General features: G+C 38.5%; 1 protein-coding gene across 1 annotated transcript in view; it reads left to right on the forward strand.

Annotated features, from left to right (window-relative positions):
• Positions 1 to 6893: 6893 nt before the first annotated feature.
• Positions 6894 to 24993, forward strand: part of LOC134558880 (macrophage mannose receptor 1-like) — a 56345-nt gene continuing 38245 nt past the window's right edge. Inside the window, exons 1-6 of the mRNA XM_063413172.1 lie at positions 6894 to 7501; positions 11215 to 11616; positions 13050 to 13223; positions 17010 to 17171; positions 20189 to 20302; positions 22712 to 22858. Of these exons, the coding sequence (XP_063269242.1) occupies positions 7096 to 7501; positions 11215 to 11616; positions 13050 to 13223; positions 17010 to 17171; positions 20189 to 20302; positions 22712 to 22858 (1405 nt within the window). The 5' untranslated portion in view covers positions 6894 to 7095. The remainder of the gene's footprint in view (positions 7502 to 11214; positions 11617 to 13049; positions 13224 to 17009; positions 17172 to 20188; positions 20303 to 22711; positions 22859 to 24993) is intronic.

A 24993-nucleotide genomic window follows, 5' to 3' on the forward strand; every position in this document is an offset into this window, starting at 1 on the left:
CCTGGGTGATGCTGCAGGAACAGGACTCGTGCTGCAGGTCTGAAATGCACTGTGGGAGGCATCCCTGGCTCTGCACAGACCCAACACAGCCTGCTGTGCCCTGAGGAGTCACCCCTGCTTGTGAAGCCAGCATGACAATCCCTCTTCTAACAAATTTGATGGGCTGCGTCTGAATGCATAAACAAACTTGGACTAAAAAAATGACATTATTTGGGGACTAAACAATGTCAAATAAAAACATCACTGTCAGTCCTGGTCATAGGAGAGACAAATCCAACACATTTATGAGTAAAGCAGATGGTGAGCTGTAGTGGGACAGGGACCATCTCTTGGTGTTGGAGCTGGCCTAAAGGGAAGTCACTGAGCAGGATGCCCAGTCTATTCTGACACAGAACTGAGGCATGGAAATTCTATTCTGTTCTGCAGGAGATACTGCCAAAATAAAAATCCTGTTGTTGAAATTAGAATGAAATAGAAACATCATCTGTGAAATAAAATTTTATTTTCCCTCCTCCTATGTTGAGGCTTCAATAATGTGTACTCAGTGACTGTTTAGTTTACATAATACTTCATAATATTTCAGTCTTTGCTAACTTTCTGAAAAAAAATTAATTCTGCAAAAGTTGATAATGCAGACAGCATGAACTTAAAGAATTCTTGAATCAGACAGGTTTGAGCATTTCATCCTATATAAAACTGCAGTTCACAGTGCCTTTCCTGAAATTAGGTATATTTTCATTCAAAAATGTGATATTCTGCCTATGGCTAAGTCCTATACTATGGGTAACATTTAACTAATTTGGGGCTCACAGCAGTTTGTAAAAATTATCTGTGTGACATTAGGGATAGTATAATCTGTTTTAAAAAAGACACACTTTTTAAAATTCATATTATTGTTTCATTTCATAGTTCTTCAGGAAATTGCACTGAAACCTGTTTCCTTTCTCTTATGTCAGGTGTGTGGTATTTTGCTACTGTAACCATCCTGAATGAGTATTCAGGACGGCATAGAATTACTGGCATACTGATCACGGTTGTAGACTTTTATTTATAGTACAGTGTATTAAAGCATTGCTCAACAACAGCCCAATAGGAGATTTGCCAAAAGAATGATTTAAAGATTTCTTGGTATCCTCTTAATACTTACAGGGATACCATAGTATTCTTATTCTAGTGAGACAGGATCAAATCTGTGGTTGAGGAGTGTGACCTATAATTTCATCCAGAATTTGATTATTTGAAGTTAAAAAGCCCAAGTAAAGAAACTCTTAAGTAACCCTCTCTTTTGCAAAGAAAGCCAACCCAGAACCTCTACCTGTTTATCTCTTAACCTCCTTCTTGGAAGTTTCTTCTTAAATGCTTTCTCCTACTGCTTTATTTCTCTCCTAAAAGATAATGGTTCTTGAAGGACCTCTGTGCTCATGTCATGGCTATATTTTGAGTTGATGTGGACAATGGCTATGAGGACTGTTTTTTCTAAGTTAAACTGGATTTTATTTGGCACATATATTGTGATATGGCAAATAGAAAATACAAATCAGCTCTGCATTTTTTCCTATCATCTGATATTTTTCCTATCATGTATCATTTTTGCCATTCATTTCTAAAAATAACTATTTCTCTTCACCCTTTATTAAACATTGTTTCATATGTTTACTGTAACACTTTTCCTGCATCTCCTTTTAACCATGATAAATAACTGGGAATGAACATACAGCTCGAAGGCAGTAACAGTTATAAGTAGGTTATGGCATTATTTTAATTCCAAGTGTGTCCTGCCCTACTCCCACTCAGCTCCAAAATTTAGATATTAGACTTTTTTTCATTGAAACAGTGGTTAGGCATTGGTATAAACTGGCCAAGGAGGTGATGGACTTTTTCACTGTCTCTGGAAAAGGTCAAAAGATGTCTGGATTTGGGGATTTGGTTTAGGGGAGATTATAGCAAAGTTACTTTGATGATCTTGATCTTTCAAACTTGATGATTCTCTGTGATTATTATGCTTGGAGAAACCTTATAGACCACTGATGTACTCATAAAGTTATGAGCAACATTAAAAATATGCATTCATTTTGTTTACAGAAATAGTCCTATCAAAAGGCTACCTGGATAAAAAGAAATGCCAGTCCAGTATTTGTCTCTTGTGTAGATAACAGAGCCATGGGTGCCACTGCTCTGGGTGTGTACAGCTCTTTAACATGTAGAACATTGTAATTAAAGAAAAATTCCCACAGTTTTAGAGTGATTTGTTACTACAGAATGAGAAAGAAAGTGGAATAGGCTGTGAAGATCAACAAATGCTTCTACAGTAGAATTCCCTTTCTGCCTTCTGGCTGCAGGGGATTTGTAGTATGGATTTCATGTAATTAAAAAAGGGTATTTTATAAAAGGAATACATGTAGGGTTTCACAATAAAGGCTTGAGGTGTTGTCTTTAAGGAGAAAAAAAGTAGTCATTCTGATTTAATATTTATTCTTTTGTACTGCTTATCACAATGATGTATATATCCTGTTCAGGAATGCAGGCTCAGGCTCAAGTTAGGTAAGACCAAGCATAAGAGTATGACATCTAAATTGGTCCTCTATTTATTGCTCCTCCTTTGCTCCATCCACTGACAGCAAAGGGAGGTTAGGGTGATTGTACTGCAATTTGAAAACATGTAGGAGCTGAATACATTTGTGTATTTTCTTTTTTTTCCTTTTGGCTTTTCTTTTGGTACGATTTAAAGTGATTACAGAGCAATGAATTTAATTTCTTGGCAATTTATTACTGCATTACTTGTCTTTTTTTTCTCACCAGTGGTCACAATTTGTTGTTGAGATAATGGTATTGTAAAACTAATGTTGGACTGGATCCTACTTATGTGTTGTTTTGTTCACTGTTACTATTAACTGTGTTGTGTGCTTGCAGAAGTAAACAAGATGAGTTTAAGCCTTGAAAAGCAAGAAATGAGATTAAAAAGTGATGAAGGTGTTCATAACCCTTTGTTGTACTAGCTTCTGTATCAAGGAAATGTGTATGATTCAGCTTTAGCTCAACTTGAAATAAACTCTGGTGGCTGTTGATCCACACCAAGCATCCACAGGTTTGTGTCCTGGCTCTTTTAGTTTATACACCACACTGTATGAACTAAACAATTTTGCCTCAGCTTGATAGAAAAATTTAATTTTACTGTCATTGAAAATTCTTTGAGAAAATTCAAGACTTCTGTCCATTTTCTGTGATTTTCCTCCTAGCTTTTAACTCCTTTTGATCATGAAAGATTCTGGTTTAAATAAAAAAAAAAGCACTCCGAAATATTAAATAGAATGTATAGAATAGTAAAGTTCTTGAAACTATCTTAATAAATAATGTTTTAGTCTGTGTCTGTTGTAGTTTAACCCCAGCTGCCAGCTCAAGCCCACACAGCTGCTTGCTCACTCTCCTGCAGCAGGATGGGGGAGAGAACAGAAGGGTCAAAGTGAGAAAAGTCATAGGTTGAGATAAAGACACTTTAATAGGGAAAGCAAAAGGTTGCACGAACAAAACAAAAAAAGGATTTTTCCACTACATTCCAGTGGCAGTCAGGTGTTCAGCTACTTCCCAAGGAAATTAAGGCCTTGGGAAGACAGACACCATAACTCTGAATGTCCCCCCTTCCTTCTCATTCCCCAGCTTTTATGGCTGAGCATGACATTGTAGAGTGTGGGATATCTCTTTGGCCCATTGGGATCAACTGTCCTGGCTGTGTCCCCTCCCAGCTTCTTGCTCACCCCAGCCTGCTCTCTGATGGGGTAGCATGAGAAGCAGAAAAAGCCTTCAGGCTGTGCAAAACTGTTCAGCAATAGCTAAAACATCCCTATGTCATCAGCACTGTTTTGGTCATAAACAGAAAACATATCACCATCTCAGCTGCTACAAAGAAAATTAACTCCATCCCAGTCAAAACCAGTACAGTGTCTAATTTTAATTATCTTCTTACAACAGTACAATCTTCTAGAAAACTCCCTGAAATCATTCAGTAGTGTGAGAACATTATTTAAATACTCTAAGATGACTAATGAAATACAAAAATGGTTTTAGGCTTCCATTGCAGGTAACCCACTGCAGCACCCATTCAAATATTAGTAATGTGTAGATAACTATTGAGTACCATCTGGCAGATACAGGTTCCCACAGGAAACATCAAAAAACAAAATGTAAAAGCATGGCTAGTAATCCACCTGTTTTCCTTCCAGACATAAAATACAGGCATATTATGTTTCAAATCTGGATATAATTTCATTTAGGACTTTTTTCATTTTCATTCTCATTTTCCAGTCTGCTATAAAAGTAAAGGGCCACTGTGGCTCAGGATTTCCATGCATTTTGCCAGGAAGAGTGACCAGTTGCAAGAACTGGATGTGCCACAAGAAGAGAGGGTCTGACCTGTCTCAGAGGAATTCAAGCCTTTCTGTTCTGTGTAAATTCTTCTGTTCATTCAGCTGGCTTCCTACCCACGGGAAAGATGAAAACATATGTGTATCTAGGACATGTACCCTGTCATTAGTTATTCAGCAGATTGAGCTTTTGGTAACTTTTTGCCTACAAACTGCTACAGCCTGAGACTTTGCTGAATCCTTTTGTCTCAGAAGAGAGAAAATCTTTCCCTTTGACTTTATCAGATCAGAATGTATGATTCATGATGAAAGAGGGAGCTAGATCCAGATAATTGCTGATGAGTGTGCTGCAGATGAGACAGGCTACGTCAATAAGCTCATCAAGACTTGTGCTGCTCTAGACAGAGGGTGTGTGTAGACATATGTGTGCACATATATAGACATATGTGTGTGCGTCACACATGTCTGTCAAAATGGCTTTGAACTGGTAATATCTCCAGTATATCCAGTGAGTGTAAGGGACAATGAGAAAAAGGCAGTTTCCAGATCAGGAAGGGAGGCTGGAAACTTCTCTTGCTGAAGTCTCATTTTGGCTGGAAGAGATTTTGGAGGTCATCTAACATGACCTCCTCTCTATAGAAGGGCTGACTTGGATCAGGTTGCTCAGCATCTTGTCCAGTTCAGTTCTGAGAAACTCCAAGAACAGCATAAAGCAGTTTCTTCTGTCACTTCAGAGTTTAGCTCATTCCTCGTACAGCCACAGATAGCCAAAGAGGTATCACTACTCATCTACTTAATTCCCTTTTTCTGCCTATTTGTGCAATATGTATATTCAGCTAAACTACATGCCTTTGCTGCACGTAACCATCACATAATCAGTTTTTACATAACCATGTAAACACTTTAGTGGCAGTTATATTTTTTTACATTGAGACTGAACTTCACACAGCATCTCCCTTCTCTGTTTATCTTGAGCCAAAAGAATACCACATATACCCAAACTTTCAGTGAAAGTCTTGGAAATAGCAGTGTTCTGTTAGGGCAGCAGCAGTTTTCTGAGTGCTCTGACTTGTTCTTTCTAGCACTAGATGTTTTCCTGGGCTTTTGGGTTTTGCAAATAATTAGGGAAAAATAAATATCTCCCATACACTACAACAAGAGATTAAGTTTCCCACATGACAAGTCATCAACACAACAATACAGAACATTGCTGATTATGGCTGAAATATTTCCCACCTCCTGTCCCTGGGCCAGGCTGTTCCTGACCTTTTTGTGGTTCTACAGATGTTGAGAGAAATTATAAACCACTTCCTCTTTACTGCCCTCATGTAGCCCCCAAGAGGACCCAGCGCAGCTGAAGTGCCTGGCTGGAATCCTTTCCAGAGTTAGCAGGAGTTTCATTGACTTCAAATGAGCCTGTTTTTCCTCCCCATTGTTTCTTCTCCTCATAACAGTGTCAAAGTACCTTCTTACTCTGCTCTGCCTCTTTCCATACTAATCTCATATTGGTGTTTCCCTGGATGTCCTGTACTTTCCCACCAAAAACTTCCATCAAGGAGGATTTTGATAATGTTTTAATTCTTATCAGAGATTTCCAAGTGCATGACAACACAGGGGTACAGCCTGCTGCACAACAGGTTTTATACACATGGTAGGTTTGATGTCTTACAGGTTCACAGAATCATAGAATTTTTAAGGTTGGAAAGGACCTCTAAGATCATTGGGTCCAGCACTTGCAAGCCCACCAACAAATCACGCCTCTAAGCACCACATCTCTGCATTTTTAAACACTTCTCGGGATGGTTATTCCACATTTCCCTGGGCAGCTTGTTGCAGTGCTCTTTTAGGAAAGAAATTTTTCCTAATACCCTGATAGTCTAAACTGCCCCTGGTGCAACTTCAAGCCATTTCCTCTGGTCTCTTCTGGGAGAAGAGAATGACCCCCACCTCACTAAGCCCTCCTTTCAGGGAGTTGTAGGGAGCAATAAGATGCTCCCTGAGACTCATGTATGCCCAGTAAGTCCCAGATGTCACAAAAGCCTTTCTATGTAAAACAAGAGTAAGACTGATGTTTTCAATCTATTTGGGACTCTTCAGACTGTAAATTCATAGTGATCTGGAAGATATAACATGCTGCTCTGCATCCAGCACAGAAAGAAGCCTTAAAAACATCAAGGCGGACTGTTCTCTAAAGGCACCTTTTCAGAAGGATCATTTAATTCCAGGCAGGTGCTTCAGCTTGTGAAACCCAGCTAGCAGGCAAGGTTTTGTCTTTCCTGCACTGATTCACGAGGAAGATCTGAGTCCTGTTAGCAGCAGATAGAGCCATCAGTCAGTAGAATAAACAAACAAACAAACAAACAAACAAACAAACAGACAGACAACTCGGCTGAAGTTGTTACTGGAATTCAGACAATGCCTCTTAGGGTTCCTAAGCGCCCTCGTCTCCGGCTCCTCCTCGGAGCCCCGCTCCCAGCGGAGGGACCTGCGGGCGCCGCGGGAGCAGCGATGGGGACGGGGGCAGCAGATCCCGGCTTCCCAAAAGTAGGTCTCTGCTCCTTCTGCCGTCCTCGCTCGGGGAGCAACCCGGGCGTTCGAGCAGCGCTTTTCTTTGAGACTTGGGTTTCTTACCCGTTATCCTTTCTCCTTTCCTTATCCCAGAGGAAAAGGAGAGGGATATCCTCCTCCCTCCAAGCGAGGTTGGCTAATTTTCTTGGAAGACAAACCACTGACCCAGATGCAAAGCTGTCAGAGTCGCAAAACGGATACAAGAAAAAAACCAAACCAAAACAAAAAACCAAAACAAACACCACACACAACGGCAACAACAAAGAAAGCAGCGCTCCTCTCAGTTATCACCGCTTTATCACCTGCACATGCCTGGAAGAAGGCTCTTTCCTCCGCTAAGGGGAAAAAAAAAATCAGCTTAGGAAAGCAAAGTTTGAACAGCGAATTCCTGTTATTTCAAAGCTCCCCATGTGACAGGATATTTCCTTATCATTTGGAGCCCGGTTTTCCCCGCTCCGGCAGCCCCTCGGAGGCGCGGCGGAGCTGCCCGCGGGACGCGCTCTCCTCAGCCATGGCCGGCTCCGCGCTCCTGCTGCTGCTCCTGGCACTGCTCCCCCGGGCTTTTCCGCGGCTCGGTAAGTGCCGGAGGGCTCTGCGGGCCGAAACACGACGGGTCACGGCGGGCACAGAGCCCAGCCTGACCTGGGGCTTGCGGGGGGCGTGGGGAAGGAGCGTCCGCGCAGGCGAAGCCCCCGACCCTTGCAGCCCCACTGCGGCGGGCGGGCGGGCGGCGAGGGAGGCGGCCTCCCCTCGGGACCCCTTCCCCACCCGCATCCAGAGGTGCCCGGTGGGCGAAGCTGCCCGGCAGGGCGGCCTCTGCGTGCCCGTGGCGCTGTGGACGCCGAACAGGGCTCTCACCGGAGCTGCCTCAGTTTCCCCCAGCGCTCCGATTCATGAAATACCATCACTCACAGACCTGCTCACCGCAGAGGTCTGCAGAACTGCCTGGTGCTGGGGCTGTGCCTGTCCTCCAGCCCCCTTGGATGGGCCCTGCTTTTGGCAGATGGGTTTTGTGGCAGGATGTTAAAGTAGGGTGCTGGTATGGATAGAGGTGTGAAAGCAAGGGGAAATTGTGTTGCTTGGTGATACCTGGAGTTTTTTCCCCACTTACTCTGAGATTTACCATGATTTCCAGCTCACAACCATTTTTCAGTGAAAGTTTTGCACCTGCCCTTCCTGAAAACCTCTCAGCATCCTGTCCTCTCTAGATTGAGATCTAGCGACACAAATCTTCATAACACTGCCTTGTAACCTTTCTTCCTTCATGTAGTTAGCAGCAATCAGTTCAGGCCATCTGGTAAGCAAGAGTCTGTGTACTGAAGACAGTTGTCCTACCTGCTTGCTGCTTCCTTGCTCTCTCCTCTTTTGCTTCTGGCTTTTGGTGTGCTCTTTTGGTGCTCTCCGTCAGCACTTAACACTGGCAGCACTTTACTGGCTTCACAAATTACTTTTTTATTTATACTCACAAAATCTGTGGTGGTTTGCAAATGCTGCAGGGTGTGGAGCCAGTTTGGCATACTGGAAATCTTTACTGTGGAAATGATACTGTCTGGTAAGATTCTGTTAGTATTTGGCACAATTCTTAAGATACAACTTGAGACCAGAGATAGATAAGCAAATACTCACAGTGGCAGGTAAAGAAAAGTGAAAGCCTGTTGGAAAAATTCTATTGGGATCTACTTAGGACCCTTGAGGGAAAAGATGCTAGATCTCCGTGAATGGCTGGTTGTGCACTGGTAATGGTGAAGTTGTTTGCTAAGCCTGGGACGTTCTTATGCATTTTTAAAGACCTTCCTTCCAGGAGTAAATTTCAAAATATTAATTACTATTAGAAATAGGTTCAGTTCAAAACACTAACACTGTGGTACTCATGAACACAGTGTGGTGGACCTTAAAGTGTTCCACCCACGGTTCATCTGTAGTGAGGAACGGCACCTGACAAATGTTGCTCCAGAACAGTGAAACACAGCCAGTGGTGATATGTGTGATTCTGCTCAGCCCATTTTACAGATATGGCTCATCATGTTGGCAAGAGTGGTATCAAGTGTTTATAGAGAGGACTTGGCAGGGCAGGAGAAGTGCTGCACAAATACCTGACTTGTTTCTTCTAGACTATCTAATTACTCACACAGATACTGTTATATGGGAATCCACTTCGGTGACCAAGACAGCAGAATAAACAGAAATAAAGCTGTAAACGTGAGAAATACAGCACTTAGTTACAAGTCTGCTTGATGGCTATGGACTAGAGAGGAGCAACACTGAGGGAGAGGAAATCCTGCAATTACAGCCTCAGCCATGGTTGCTCCAGCATCCTGATACCTCTTGTTGTATTCTCCTGTTTTGGTGTCAACTTATTTTCGATGCCTCATTGACTGTGCTGGCTTTTTAGCTGCTCACATATGTACTGCCCCCTGCATTAGGAATATGCCCTTGTATAAGCAGGAATGTTGGGTTTACACACTACTAAAGCTTTGTAAAGGCACTGTCATAGAGTAGTAGAGAGTCTAAGTTTTGTCCCCCTCTCCATCCCTCCTGGCCAGACTGTTTTGTTCAGCTTTTTAACTTCATTTCTGAAGCCAAAACTCTGCACCCTCTTATGGTTGGATGCAGCAATCCAGGCTTTTGACTTAGGCATACATTTTTCATGTGCATAGCATCTTCTCTTTAACACCACAAGAACCAGAAAATAAGGACTGCTATTTTAGGCCACAGATACAATTTTAGCAGTTTGAAAAATCAGGTAATGTTTTCTACACATGTGAAATTGTTTGACATCTCTTTTATCCAGAAACTTTAAACACAATTTCAGGAAAAGGGGAGTTGCAAGCACTGCATATATCAGTTTATAATAATGTTCTGCTAAATGCTAGTAGAAAAGCAGAATAAAAAGAAGTTGTCACCAGCAGTGATAATTATACATTTCCTTGTATTGTCTGTGGGTAAAACAGATCATCAAAACAATTTCTGCTTCCAGTGCTCATCAGTTTTACATTACATCCCAGTGAGTTGAAAGCCAAAGGACAAGAGAAGGAAGCTAAACTATAGATGAGATAGGTCTAGGTCAGCTCTTTCTCTGAGAGAGAGGTTATTTGTTCCCAGATTGTTCTTCTGCAGAAAAATATGATCATTTCCACATTAGAGCCTAAGCAGAGAAGGGAAGACTTTCTGTGGTTAACCTATTTTCCCCTTAACTATTTATCCATTATAGAAACTTTTTTAGTTTGGTAATCATACACTAAAATAAATAGTATTTTAATTAGCTTCCATCCCCAGAGTCACATAAATTAATATTTCTCCTTACTAGCTCATAGTCCAGTTAAAATACAGCTTTAAAATGTTGTGCATCCTGTTACCTTACGCAAAGGAGCGTGATTAAGTTACTGTGCTAAAATGTATCTGAGGTGGATAAGAGAGGAGAAATTTTCAGTCTTTCAGCAAGATCAGCTCAGAAATGTTACATTCCATAGCACAAAAGTGCAAAAGATGCTAAAAACTTTTCAAGTAGCTACAATTTTGAAATCAACCTTGAATACATGAAACTGCATGCTGTGAAGTACTGTTTACTAAGAGAAAGAAATAACCTGGGAAGCTATGGAGAGCATTGTATATTTTTATAAGTCATGAAGAGGTGATTGGTGATGGCAAATCCCACTGCTGTTGGTATTTCATTCATAATGGAGGGACACAAGAAAGAAGTCACTAATTACTGAAGTGAAAAATAAATATGTTCTGTAAGAAGCTTGAGTATAAAGCTTAAAAACATATCCTTCTCCTCAATTAACACTTTAAAGATTTTAGCAGGGCTTTTGGGAACAGAGCTCCCCACTGTGAGGAAATGGAGCCTGAAGAATTTAGTGACTGTTGTCATCTCCCCATGCCTGGGAGCCAGTGCTGCTGGAGAGTTCATTGTCAGGATCTTCTCTCTACAGTGTCATGCTCTCATTTCAGTAATTCCCAAGCTTGGATTAACACCATGAGTACATTTTCTCTCTTCAGGTTAACCCATGCTTTAAACCTACAGGAGACACTAAGTCTATATCTCTGCTGACTTGTGCTTTTGTGCATAGATGCTTTCAATGCTTTCACTGACACAAAATAGTTGAAATGTCCTCACATCTGAACTAGTTGCATCATGCAGCCACTTTAACAGGTGTAGTTCACACCTTATTTTGCTGAACAGATGATGAGATTTTCACACCAAGAAGAGTGTCCAGATTCATGTTTCATTTAGACAATAGGTAAGGTTAATTCAACCCAGATCATTCCAGAGTTATTTTTCTTACAGATACTAGCATCTTCTTAATATATAATGAAGATCACAAGCGCTGTGTACTGGCTCAAAGTTCTAATTCAGTGACTACTGCTCCTTGCGTTCAAGAAAATGAGTCACAAAAATTCAGGTGGGTCTCAGATCACCAGCTTATGAACATAGCACTCAAGTTGTGCTTGGGAGTGCCTTCGAAGAAAGACTGGGTTCCCATCACTCTGTATCCTTGTGACAAGGCTAGTGAACTGCAGCGATGGGAATGCAGAAATGAGACTCTCTTTGCAATCCAAGGGGAAAACTTATTTTTCAACTATGGAAACAAACAGGAAAGGAATATTATGCTGTACAAAGGATCTGGTTTATGGAGTAGGTGGAAAGTCTACGGAACCACAGACGATCTGTGTTCTCGAGGCTATGAAGGTAAAGTTCTGTAAATTAATTTCTGTATTTCAACCTAATTATGTGTAGATATTTAAAATAGCTTATATGTGTAGAAGAATTTCCTTAATCTTATTAATGATCATTGAGTGTGAATTCAGATGAAATCAACAATACTTGAGTGGGTATGATTTTGTTAATTTTTGTTTTTTGTCAAACTTGTCAAAGTGCTGATAGATGATTAACCATGCATGGTAGTGATTCATTTGGAGAGAATAAAAAAATTCTGTGGTTATTCAAAACATGTGAATAAATATTACAGTTGTTGATAGCTTTTACTATTTACTACATGTGTACAGAAAGACGTAGTGTAAGTGTTTAGTCTGTTGGTTATATTTTTTTTTCTTGGGGTGCAAATATTAACTGGCAGTAAGATATTAGTTAACTCTTAATATCTGAATTTCCAGTGTGTTGCAGATGTCTTCCTAGGTGTTTGAAAGGAGTGTCAGAGTTGGTGCTAAACAGTTTGACAAAGAAATAAGATATTTTAAATCATTAAATTTGAAAAAGTTATGTATATCTCTATATATATTCATGATAAGTGTCTGGAAATACATTTGACTTCCAATTTAGTATTCTTTGCCAAACAGAAGTGGTCACAGAGAGAGGTATGGATGCAGTTTCTGTGGTTTACACCATGGCTGATTGCAGTACTAGTCCTTGGCCAGAAGCCAGAATAGAAGAACCCTGGCAAAGCAAATTATGTGAAAGAAGCCAGGGAGGAGATGTAATAATGTCCTGCTATTCCTTCCTCCTCTGTTTTCTAGCAGCTCTGTGAGACAGTGACCCTGGTATGTCACCTCTCCAAAAATCCTTGTCAAGTACAGTTCCCCTGTATATCCTTCCAACAATGAATGTAAATTACATCTGCACACACAGAAAGCTGCTTTAGTTACTTTCATAAGTTTCATTGAGTCAGGTTTCTGATAAAACAAAAAGTATCTTTAGATGCAAATATAAAATTTATTTGGGCATAATACATTGGGGTCACTCTATGGTATATATCTTTCAAGCTTACATGTACGTGCTCTTCCATGTCCAAAATGATCAGCAATTGACTGAGTTATTGACAGAACACTCAGTGGTGTTTTGCATTTTAAAAAATTGTGTAAGTGTATGGATTTTAGAGTTTTGATTGCTATGCATGGGAAATTTAACATGGGAATGTACTCATCTTGGCTCAGTCAGTTGTGGTCTGTTGACTCCCTTAGCAACATAAATTTGTCTCACTGTGAATGTGGGTATCAGCTTAGACTGAGGGTAAAATGATCAATGTTCCATTTCTAGTACAGTTGTATACTAAGCTAGCAAGCTGTCCTTGCTATAATATTTTGTAATAGGATCATAAAGATGAACTCTTATGTATCCCATGCTTCTTAATTTTTATACATTTTTGAATTGTTGTGTCTCCTTAGATACCTACACAGTGAAAGGAAATGACAATGGAGCCCCTTGTGTATTTCCTTTCAAGTTTAATGGTAAATGGTATGCTGACTGCACAGATGCTGGCAGATCAGATGGCTGGTTCTGGTGTGGAACCACTTCAGACTATGATGTTGACAAGAAGTATGGATTTTGCCCAACAAAATGTAAGCTTTTTATATTCACAGTTCTGCTGTGCTGTTATTCAGCTGCCTGGAAATACGTCCATAATGTGTGCTTTATAGTTTGAAATGGTTCAGTTTCTGCCTCTGTTTAGCCTGCTTGCCTTTTAAGAGCTACATCAATATCCAAATATAGTACCCAGCATAAAAAACCTTGCCCAATTATTTTTGGGTGAAAGTACGTTAATCGTATTCTGGAATCTCTACATACAACATTGAGTTAAACAGAAAGTCAGTTAGATGTAAAGATGTTGCATTAGCATAAGTAGTATATATAAAAGGTCAAAAAGTAGAAATCTATGAAGTGGAACTGAAAGCTAGAATACAGTTTAATTGAAAATTGAAATTACTTTGGAGAATGAGTTGCCTTTTAGACATGAATGAGCTTTCATGAAATCTTTAATGCATCCCAGTGTTTCTCAAATCTGTGTACTATATTTTAGTTCTGTCTTTTAACTCAGTTAGAAGTATTTGTATTCTAATTCCCTGGTTTGAGTATACTTGGTGTTAAAAATGCAGTATTATCAATATGCAGAACTTTATTTAGAAATGTTGGTCTTGTTTTAAGTAAATGGGAGTAACTTATGCCTGCATATGTTTGAATTCTTTTAAATTTTAATGAATTTTCTCTGGACCTCCGTGAAATACGTACTAAACATTTTGTCTGCAAGCTGCTTCTTCTGTCATGCTGAGGAGGGTAGCACTTCTCCCTCCTTTCTTTTATGTTACTGTGTTTTGCTGTAAAGCTCCAGCTGACTGCAAGCAGAGCTAAGGAAAAAAAAAAAAGCCTTTCCTTTGATGTGAAGAAAACTGTTTGGGTTGATCTTAACTGGTTTGATGACCAAATACTTTTGTCCTTGCCTGATTTCCATGAGTGTTGCATTCAATATTTCCAACAAATAAAAATCACTTTTTTTTTCCCTCCTATGCCAGTATCATTTTCACAATAACAAAAACATGCTGGGAATATCAATGCCATTAATAAAGCAAATACAAAGTTCACTTACGAATACTCCCTGCCTAGTATTATTTGAGTACAACAAATAGGAGGCATCATTAAAATTTTGTTTAATTCTTTGTCATAATTCAAGGAAATCCATTCAGATAGCAGTGATTGTTTTTGGGAAAAGCTGCTTTATGCTGACTGCCTGCATGTTTCCTTCCTGATTCTTAAGTACTGGCTTTAAAATATTGAAGTTTGGGTGGTATATTTTAGTGAGAGATAGGCCATGGTAGCAGAAGTTTTAGTCATCACTATGAAAGAGAAATGAGTGAGATATGAGAGTGTGATGACTTCATAAACTTTAACAACACCTTTAAAAATAGCATGTGTAAGTTAAAGTTTATTTACTAAGAATAAAGTGTTGTTTCTTAAACTGTCCAGAGGACCAGGAATGCCAGCATGAAAATATGTGATGCAAACTGTCACAGCTTTTCATGCTGGGGCTGGGACCTGCAGTGAAATATCTGTGACTGACCCAGTCTTTTCTCATTGTGACGAAAATCACTTCAAATATTCTTCAAAATGAAGAGGGAATGAGGCTGTACTTGCAACAGTTACTATAATCGATAGAGGTGGAGAAATTTTATCAGTGGAGGTGACATAATTGTGATTATGACCCTTTATTTGTGATTTAGAAGGAGGTGCTGAGACAGAAGCTTAAACTGCAAGAAAAAGAACCAAGCAGTGTTACCACAGCAAACAGTTTTGGTAGCCTAGGAAATGCTGCTCCTTAATAGGTTACAGCACGCCTTTTTGAGCTCTGTGCTGCACTTCAAAGAAGTGTTGGGGAACAAAACAACTTGCTCAGTGTAAGACCGTCAGGAGAGTGACTCGGCATGTACCTGCAGCTCTGTTCCAGTGGGAAAAAGTTCACTGAGGTCTCTTTCTTGACAGATGAAATAGCTGTATGTTTGGGAAGGATTCAGAGAGTCTTCTAAGCAATGCATAAAAATGCAGATGATGAGGTCAGAAACAAAATCTGCAGAGAATAAATGCATACTGAATTCATCTGTGTAGGGATAGAGTTCATATTTGTATTAGTTTTCTACTTATGTACTGAGGAGAAGGTGTGATTTATTATTAATTTAGCTTGGGTGCTAAAATATATTATTCCAGAGAAGTGATTAATCTTTTTGTTTCTCTGCGGAACTAAGCTTTAAACAATAGCATATAGATTTTTTCAAAATTCTGCTCTACAAAGACATTTGAACTCTTAAAACTCAAGCATCTTAAAAACAAATTTTCCGGGATTTAAAAATGAGTTTGATTTTTATGAAAGGCCAAAATTGTACAAGAGAGCACCATATGGAAGTCAGCTATAAATTATGAGACTGGGGAACTGAGGTGGAAGGTTGGATGAATGCCCAAGACTTGTTTACCTCTTCTCTGTAATAATTGCACAAGCTTTATAAACTCCTTACTATCAAGTCAGAGCCAGTTTTCTTTACTGAATCATAGCTTTTACTATTTTTACAATATTAATTTTATCCCAGGCTTGTGCACAGGGATTTATGGTCTTTTAGAGAATATTGTAGCAAAGAAGTTCTGATTCTGATAGTTATAAAATGTTTTGGACTGAAGTTGATTTGTGGATAATAATAATCAGATGAAAGTTCTCATTTTTACTGAAATGTCATTATTACAGCAGGTTATATTTGATTTCTTTTTAAAATAAAGTAATGTGAGAAGAAGGACTTTATATTACCTATAGATAATCAGATTTAATAGAGGAAAAGTGGAACTGGTAAATGACCTCCTGATACTTAACATGAATCATACTTTGTTATCAATTTTGTTTATTGTGCTGTTTCCCTCTACTTGCAGACTGAAGTTTTCTGAGCACTCTAAATTCAGATAAGACCTCTTTCTCAATTTTTTTCAGATTTCCACTTGAGAAGCTGATAAAAGCTTCAGGAATTCAGTGGTTTTCTCCTTGTTGGCAGACATGCAGTGATCTCTGCTGTTTTCTGCTTTAGTCACACAACTTTATTCCCTTTATGTGATATTTGGGTCAGTTTTGGGACATCATGTAGGTTCCATTTTTGGCAGATCAAGATCACACTGTTTTCTGTTGCTTGTTTGTGAAGATAAAATTGAGATGAGCCAGGAGAGACTGCAGCAGTGTGAAGAGTGTGATACCTACTGAGACAACTTCTAATATGGGTCCTTCTAATATTAGGTACTTTCACTGGCATTGCTTAAGTTCAGGTACTAAAGGAGTTTGGCCAGGCTATGTGGCAGAGGAGGAAGTCATGCTACCTCACACACATGCTTAAGAGATCAGGAATTGCAGGGAAATGTGAGATGGATGCTGATGATGTTAACTTTGCATTCAGCACTTAGGTCTGATTACCACAATCACAGTAAGAAAATCCATAGCCACTTACACAGTGACCCAAATTAGTAAAAAATTTGGGGTTTATCTCAGAAAAAGGTCAGTGATGTGATATACACCTTAGCTAGCATCAGCCTGGAATTTTTGAGTCTTTTCTTCCATATTCACAAATCAACTATTTTAGCATGTTTTTAGCCACTTATTGTTTACCTTAAACAGATTTGTTGTAATTAGAGAAAACAGTGACCTTGTATAATTCCATGTCTACTGTCCTGGATCTACTATTACATCAGAGAACCTCAGGATTCCTTTCAAACCATTTGTCTATAGCAGTGTTCAGGCATTTTGTGTCTTTTGATATGTAAAATTTTTGGTATATTTTATCTGGCTCTGTCTTCATGATGAGTTACAGCATTTTAATTTCTCCCTATAGTTACTAGTAATGACTTGTGGAACACAGACCCTTTAACAAATGTCCAGTACCAGATAAACTCTGAGACAGCTCTGAAATGGCATCAGGCAAGAAAAAGCTGTCAGCAGCAGAATGCAGAGTTATTAAGCATCACAGAGTTACATGAACAAACATACCTGACAGGTAGGTTAATATTATCCATTGTTTCTTAAAAAAAAATGTATTATTGCAACAGTGACACTAATATGGCATGTTCCACCTTGAAGAATATATTTGTTCAATTCTGGTAATTAGTAAATTAAAATAGTTATATTGAAAGATTCATCTGGAAATATAGGACAGATAATATTTATTTTGTCATGATTAAATATTGCCATAAACTAACAGTAACATAAAAAATACAATTGAGTAGTGTGGGCAATAAAGAATGTATGTTGGAATGCAGAAAAATGCAAAGTAGGTTGTAAAGTGAGATGTAGATACCAAGATTGCATCCTTTTTGCATTCTTCTCGTAGTGTGTATTAGTCAACAGTTTTGCCTATTTCACTAAAGCCATTGCATCTCCAGTATATCCTAAAATATGAAAAGAAAAAGAACTAATGAACAAAAGCATTCATAAATATTTTCTTTCAGTTTCAATCTCCTTCAATGTTTTTGGAAGGAGTTTCCACACTTCTCCTATGAGAAATTTCTTAAATATTTCTTGAATATGTTTACATTTTACATTGAGCAAGTCCTCTTTATTACCTTCTCAGCCTGTGTAAAAACATGAAATAGTCCACTGATTCATCTATTAAACAGGTTATAAAATATTTTGAATATGTTACATCAATTGAAAGATAAAATATTCTATACCATAAGCTATATGTTGTGGTCTCTAAATTTGAATAAGAGGATTAGGAATGGTTTGGGTTGCAAGGAACATTTAAAGATCACCTAGTCCGACCTCTCATGCCATGTCCCATAGGACATAATGGATTAGACTAGGTTGCTCAGAGTCCCATCTAACCTTACCTTGAACACTTTCAATGATGAGGATCAACAAAGCAACCTGGTCCTTCAACATTGTAAAAAATGGCTTAGTTATATCCAATCTAAATCTACCCTCATTCATTTTTAAACTATTACCCCTTGTCCTGTCACTACTAGCCCTGGTAAAAAGTCTTCTGCCAAATTTTTTAGAAGCCATTTTCATTTATTGAAAAGCCATAAGATCTCCCCAGAGCCTGCTCCTCTCCAGGCTAAACAGCCCCAGCTCTCTCAGCCATTCTTCACAGGAGGGAGGTTCCAGCCCTCTGATGAATTTTCTTGCCTCCTCTGGACTTGCTCTGTGCCTTTCTTGTACTGGGGACCCCAGAGCTGAATGCAGCGCTCCAAGTGTGTCTCACCAGAGAAGGGCTGAGGGTCAGAATCCCCTCCCTCACCCTGAGGGCCACGCTGCTTTGGTGCTGTCTGGGCCGCAAGTACACATGGCCAGGCCATGTCCAGCTTTTCATCCACAAGCACCCTGAGTTCCTTCTCTGCAGTGCTGCTCTCAATCCATTCATCCCCTACTCCATAAAGATATTGTGAATTTCCATGACCCAGGTACAGCACCTGGTGCTTGGCCTTGTAGAACCTCATGTGGTTGGCATGGCCCACTCCTCAAGCCTGTCAGAGGCCCTCTGGTTGCCATTTTTTCCCTCAGGTGAGTCAAATGCACCACTCAGCTGGGTGTCATCTGCAGACTTGCTGAGGGGGACACCCGATCCCACTGTCTATCTGACTGATGTAGATAGTAGTAGTATTAGTCCCAATACAGACCCTAGAGGGGTCTGGGGTTGTTAGTGGTTTCCATTTGGATTCTAAGCCATTGACTGTAACTCTTTAGATGCAGATATCCAGGCAATTCCTTATCCATCTGGCAGCTCATCAATCAAATCCATATTTCTCCACTTTAGAGCAATGAGAAATGTATTCTTAATGCTATGAACAATTTGTTCTGTCTAAACTCCTGTTTCAAATTTAAAGATTTGATCAAAACATGGGTTGTTTTTTAAATGACTGTGAAAAAATCATTGTTGAAATTAGTGCTCAAGGGAGCAAACTGGAGCTGACACAGAAGGTAGTTATTAGCTGATGTGTTTTAAATGCAAACTGATAGATATGGCTGCTAAATGTATGAGTAGGTCAGTTTTTCATTATACAGCTATCCTGGCAGCTATACTAGGATTTCCTGTCATGCTCTCAACCACAAATTGTTTTTCCAGAAGTGATAGAGCATGTTAATGTGTTGATGCGAAACCAGGTCTGAGGTTCCAATCCTTTCCAGTCAACTACCTCTCCTTTCAACTTTGCCATGCTTCAAGTGCTGCCAATCATTGTGGTGTCAAAGACAACTACAAACTGCAACGTCTAGGCATGATGCCACCAGCAGAAGCAGAAAAAAATGACACATATTGCACAATGATTTTCTGTGAACTATGCAGAAACACTTAAATTAAAAAAATCAGGAGGCATCCAGATTCCAAGCCTTATACTAAGGGCAGAGATAGATAATTGATTAGTAATGACTGTGAATAATGTTCAGCAGGGCCATACATAACCATGATATTTCTAAGTGCTTTTCAGAGCTAGAGGAATAAATTTGAACTGTGTTTTTTTTTTTGAAACCTCACTTATCATTGGCTAAAGAACTGAAATCCGATCAGTCTGAAAAATGCACAAGATATGCTGTTAAAAAGATGATGTTTGCAATGACTTCATTTTAATGTATTTTCATAAATGAGAACAGGTTTTTTACACTGTGAAATTCACACTTGATAATGTTATGGAAAATACACACCGGGAAACTATGTTTTTCATTTTATAAAACTGATTTTTGGGTTTGTGACCTTTTCTGCAACTTTATCCATTTAATATTTTAGAGTTCTGAAAAAAAGAAGTTTCATGTTTGTGATCAACTGTAGCAGAGTAATTTTGTTTTCTGTTGTAATAAAATTCTCCAAACCTAAATATGTCAAAATTCTAAAACGAAACTGACCAATGTAAGATGACCTGTTTTTTAGGTTTAGCATAACCACCTTAACTAGAATGTTAAAAACTGTTAAAACTTGTACTAGTAAAAAGGAGAAGGCTTAACAAGAATTCAGCTCTCAAGTTTTAAGGACTGTTTGCTATTTCTGGACTTCCAATATCTCTCTCTGTCTCTGTTACCTAGGTCTGACTCGCACACTCAGTTCAGCTCTCTGGTTTGGTCTTAACAGTTTGAATTTCAACAGTGGATGGCAATGGGTTGGTGGTGCTCCTTTTCGGTACTTAAACTGGGTTCCAGGTAAGGTTAAATGCATTGCTACTCAGTTCAAAAGGCAGAAATTTGGTCATTGTGTAACAAATATCTTTTCTAGCACTCTATTCTCCTGCAATTACTGAGCTTGTTTTGAAGCTGAAAGATTCTGATTGTGAAAATAAACACTATGAGTAATGGCCCTTATGCTAGGGGTATACACCAGGCTTAATTTATTATTTATAATGGAAATGGTAGCCTCAAAATCCATATGAAAGTTTTAAGTCATCTGTTCACACTTCATTTGCAGATGTTCCTAATTTATTTTATTTCTGAATACAGAAGAAATCTGTAGTTGTCGAGATTAGACTGATCAATAGTGGGGTGGGGTTTGGTTCTTTTTTTTCCTTTCCTTCAAATTTCTTTACAATTTTTTTTTAAATTTTTTTTTTTATTTTCTTGAGGAATAGCTTTTCATTTCAGTTTGGGATTAACCTATCCTCAACAGTAACACGTATCAAACTGAACATTTGAGGCTAGACTGCTCTGACAGAAGCCCAGCTTCTCCACAGCTGTGGCTGCAGTGTTGAACTCTGGGGCCACCATTAAAGGTTTCTGTGCCATCTGTGCACATGGTGAAGGGCTGCATCTCTGGTTGACTATGCAGAGTGCCAACGTAGTAGTGGTTTTTTGCAGGACCCTTGCTTTGTTCCTTTGCGCTGGCTATTCAGGGAGGTTTTAGAGAATAATTTACAGTAGGTGTCTGAAGTTCTGCAGTGTAAACGCTCTTCATCTTCACAGAGCATTTAATCATCGGTAACTATAAGTGCATGTTCCAGTGTATCACCAAGGCCTTCCTTGTGTAGGTAAGGCCAAAAGCACGTTTTAGGTGGACAAATTTCTTGAGTAGGTAAGCTCTGAAGAGTGAATTGAGCTTCTTCATAAATAGCTCTCCAGTGGAGTAAGCACACAGGCAAGCAGATGAACTGCAAGTTGCTGTGGAGGTATTTTCAGGTCTGTCATCCCAGTGCATTGATGAGAATCTGCACACAAAGAGGAGTGGGGCAAACACAGCTGTGAGATGGAGCCAAAGCAGCAGGAGGAGCTGTTCATGGTTGTTAAAACTGCAGACAACTCTCAGTTGTACTGTAAAGAATTAAATAGTTAAGATGGGCTTTGATGTTACAAAAATGGACTCCATTTGTCCTTAACTCCTTAGATTCCTTAATTTCATCCAAAGGTAATACTCTACTTTTATGTCCATATAGCATATTTTATGTTTGTGCTATCTCCTTCATAACTTCACACTGGTCAGCCTCCCTCTGTGTCATCCCCATTGCACTGGATGTTTAAGAACTGTCTGTTTTTCCATTAACACATTTTAAGGGAATTTGTGGAAACTTCATATTTTTCTATCTCACTAACCCTAAATAAATAAAAAAATAGAGCTGTTATCAATGTTCAAACAAAACTGATTTTGCTTAGACATTTTGGGGATCTAGCTGCCAGTAGCTGAACTTCTTTGTGCAATAAAACAATGTAAGATTGTATTTTTGAACTAAGCATATCTATTTCTCCTATGGGAAGAAGATAGAACATGACTGCAAATATAAGACTATATTTAATCTAAAGTAATGAAATCATAATGGTATAAGAAAATTTCAGTGAACAATCTTGGACTCCAAAAATACTGTTTTGTTGTGTTTATTCTTTGTAGTAGCAATGATTACTATGTAGTATAGCGGCATACAGTCAGAAACTAAAGAAAAAAACATGCTAAGTTTAATAACAGTACTTCAGATCTTGAAAAATTCACCTTGAAAAATTATTGCTGAAATTTCTTCTGTTCTATAAGTTCTATATTTCTTCTAGGTGTTTTTGTTGGTGGTAATGCTAATCAACTATAACAAAAAAACCCCAAAAAAACCAAAAAAACCCAAACCAAACCAAAACAAACAAAAAACCCAAATATCCTGATACTGTCATGTTGTTTAGACAAATGAGCAGGAAGTTCACATCAGCAAAATAATTATTTATTATTTTTCTTGTTCCAAGCAGAGAATTTGACTAGCTTACGGAACAGGTTTTTTTTTTAACCTGAAGACTGTCCTCTGGAGCTTAGACAGTCTCCATTTAGAAAAGGAAAAAATCCCAAAGAAAATAAACACATACACTGTAATATCTTCTACCAGGACTTTGAACATGTAAAGAGGCTGTTAAATCAGGAATTTGCAACTTTTGGCTCCTGTTGAAAATTATCTCTTAAGGGAATGAACTTCCTCCTTCAGGCTAAAGGACTGTTGAGTACCACAGCTGTCTATATGTTACTGCATTTTATGGTTTAAGCACGGACCAGAAGGGAGTGTGAGAGTTGGGAGGGTAACCATATTGTGCTTCTACTCTGTTGTTGAGACTCGTGGTGGTAGTTTTTTGGGTTTTTTGTTTTGTTTTTTTAAGGCCATCCTTCTCCAGAACCTGGAAAAATCTGTGGTGCATTGAATCCTGGCAAAGGTGCAAAGTGGGAGAACTGGGAATGTGATAAGAAACTTGGCTATATTTGTAAACGAGGAAATGCTACTTTAGAATCTTTCATTATTCCTAAAGGTAGGTTTGGTGATAAACACTCAACAAATTTTTAATGACCAGTGCTTTTCATCTGTAACTGGAATAGGTGTTATTGCATATAGTCAAACCAAGCAAATGACTCTGTAGACTGTGTTTGACCAAGATTCCCTCTAAAAGTGGACAGTGTGGACTTTTTGCTTTGGCCTCCCTATTTCCTGGGTAATAATCTTTCTTCAGTAGTCTTGAGTTGTAAATTGCAAAACTGTGGAGTTCTCTTTTCCAAAACCAAGCAGAACTGTCAGACTCCGATTATAAAATAATGAAAAATTAATTTAATGTTTTTAAAATGATGTAAGTGTCTGAAGTCCCATGTACACAATGAAACGAATCCACTTCTTCCTGTAGTTTTTATTACTTATGAGTTGGTGCAAGTCAGTAGTGGACTAGAAGAATTTTTTAAACTTCTTTTGAATTAGATATTTTTGTTGTATCTATGTGTCTTATAAATATAGAAATATTTATATAGAAATATAAAAATATATATTTGTATACATATAAAAGCATAATTAATTTTTATAAAATTATTTAAATTATATATGTAGAGACACTTTTTCAGAAGAAATGTAATTCTGGAACTTGTCTCATGTACATAAGGAAGACAGAAGAGGGATAAGATCTATTTTGACCTCTTTCCTTATTATCTCTCTGTGTACTATAAACATCTTGTAACTTATTGCTCTGTTTCATGCCTCCTTCTTTCTGTTCTCTCCAAGTTCCCTTCTTTTTCCATGTCATACCTGTATCTCCTAAATCCACTGATATTGTTTTGTATAAGCTTTAGAAGCAGAAGGCTAAACTGGAACTAGAGTTGCAGTTCATTTATTAATATGCATCACTACTTGTAAAACAGATGTTTTGGAAAATCAGTGTTTGATATTTGGCTTAAAAAACAATAGGTGTTTTTTAATATTTTTTCTGCTTTTGCCAATATAGAATCAGTCCTGTTAAAAACACTTAGGACAGAGGATTCTGCCTCATTTGTTTTGCTTTGTTGCTGACAGAAAAGACAACAAGAATGAGCCAGTGTCTCGTTAATTAGATATTGAAATACATATTAATTAATTAAATTGAGAATTTGGTATTGAAATCAAATACATTCATTGTCTTAGCTGAGAAAGTATTCAATGCACGTTTAAATTACTCCTTAATTTAAGTTTTGTTAGTATTTGTATACAGGTGATACCCAAATAGTTTCATTTATATGGGTTGTTTTAGGTTGTTCAGCTGGCTAATGCTCAGATTTTCAGGTTTCATACATCAGTTCTAAAACACTGATGCCTATAAATATACTATCAGTTTAAGGCTGGCTGCAATATTTGTATTTAAATTCAGGAGGTTTTTTTGGAGGGAGGTGTGAGTCTAATGGTCATTACTCTCTTTTGCCTTTGGCTTTTGTTCCTACCCCCCACCTCCACCCTCTGGTTTACCAGCAATTTGAAGGAAAACAAAACAGTTTTCAATTAAACAGAATTTGCTGACTAAACACTGTGACAGATAAACCAGAGATTGGCAGTGGTTCACCTAATAAAATAACTTCCAAAATGTCCCACGAGGGGAAGTAATAAAAGGAGTAAACATGGAATCATGCAAGGTGTTAGGTGCCCTCAGCTTCTAAAGGTGTAAAGGAAAACTCATGGCAGATCATGTTTTCCTGAGTTAAGAAATAAATTAATTGCAAATTCATATGTGCATATAGTTGTTCACCTGACGTTAAACACAAAGATAAGCCTTTGAAATTTTAACTCTTGAAGTTATAATTGAGTCTGACAGGGCAGTGTGTGGGACAGAGGAACATATTATAACCGAATGTAATCATGCTTGTGTTCAAAACAAAGTCGGGAAAAATCTGTGCAGAATATTTGTTTTCATTACAGATGCATTTTCACAAAGCAAACATCTGCGGGACTGTTTAGCATTTTTGGGTTTTGCTTCTTGTAACAAAGTATTTTTCCAGCAGAGGGCCACATCATGTTGTACATCAAAGTATCTTCGAGCTATAAAGGATTTGTTCTATAACCCAGCAAAGTAGATTAATACAAATGTATTCATTTCAAATTCAAAATGCTGAAAGTCTCTCTCTCTACCTCCACCAAGTGACTGCCAACATATATTTC

This window comes from Prinia subflava, chromosome 1 (assembly GCF_021018805.1).
Source record: "Prinia subflava isolate CZ2003 ecotype Zambia chromosome 1, Cam_Psub_1.2, whole genome shotgun sequence".
NCBI lineage: Eukaryota > Metazoa > Chordata > Aves > Passeriformes > Cisticolidae > Prinia > Prinia subflava.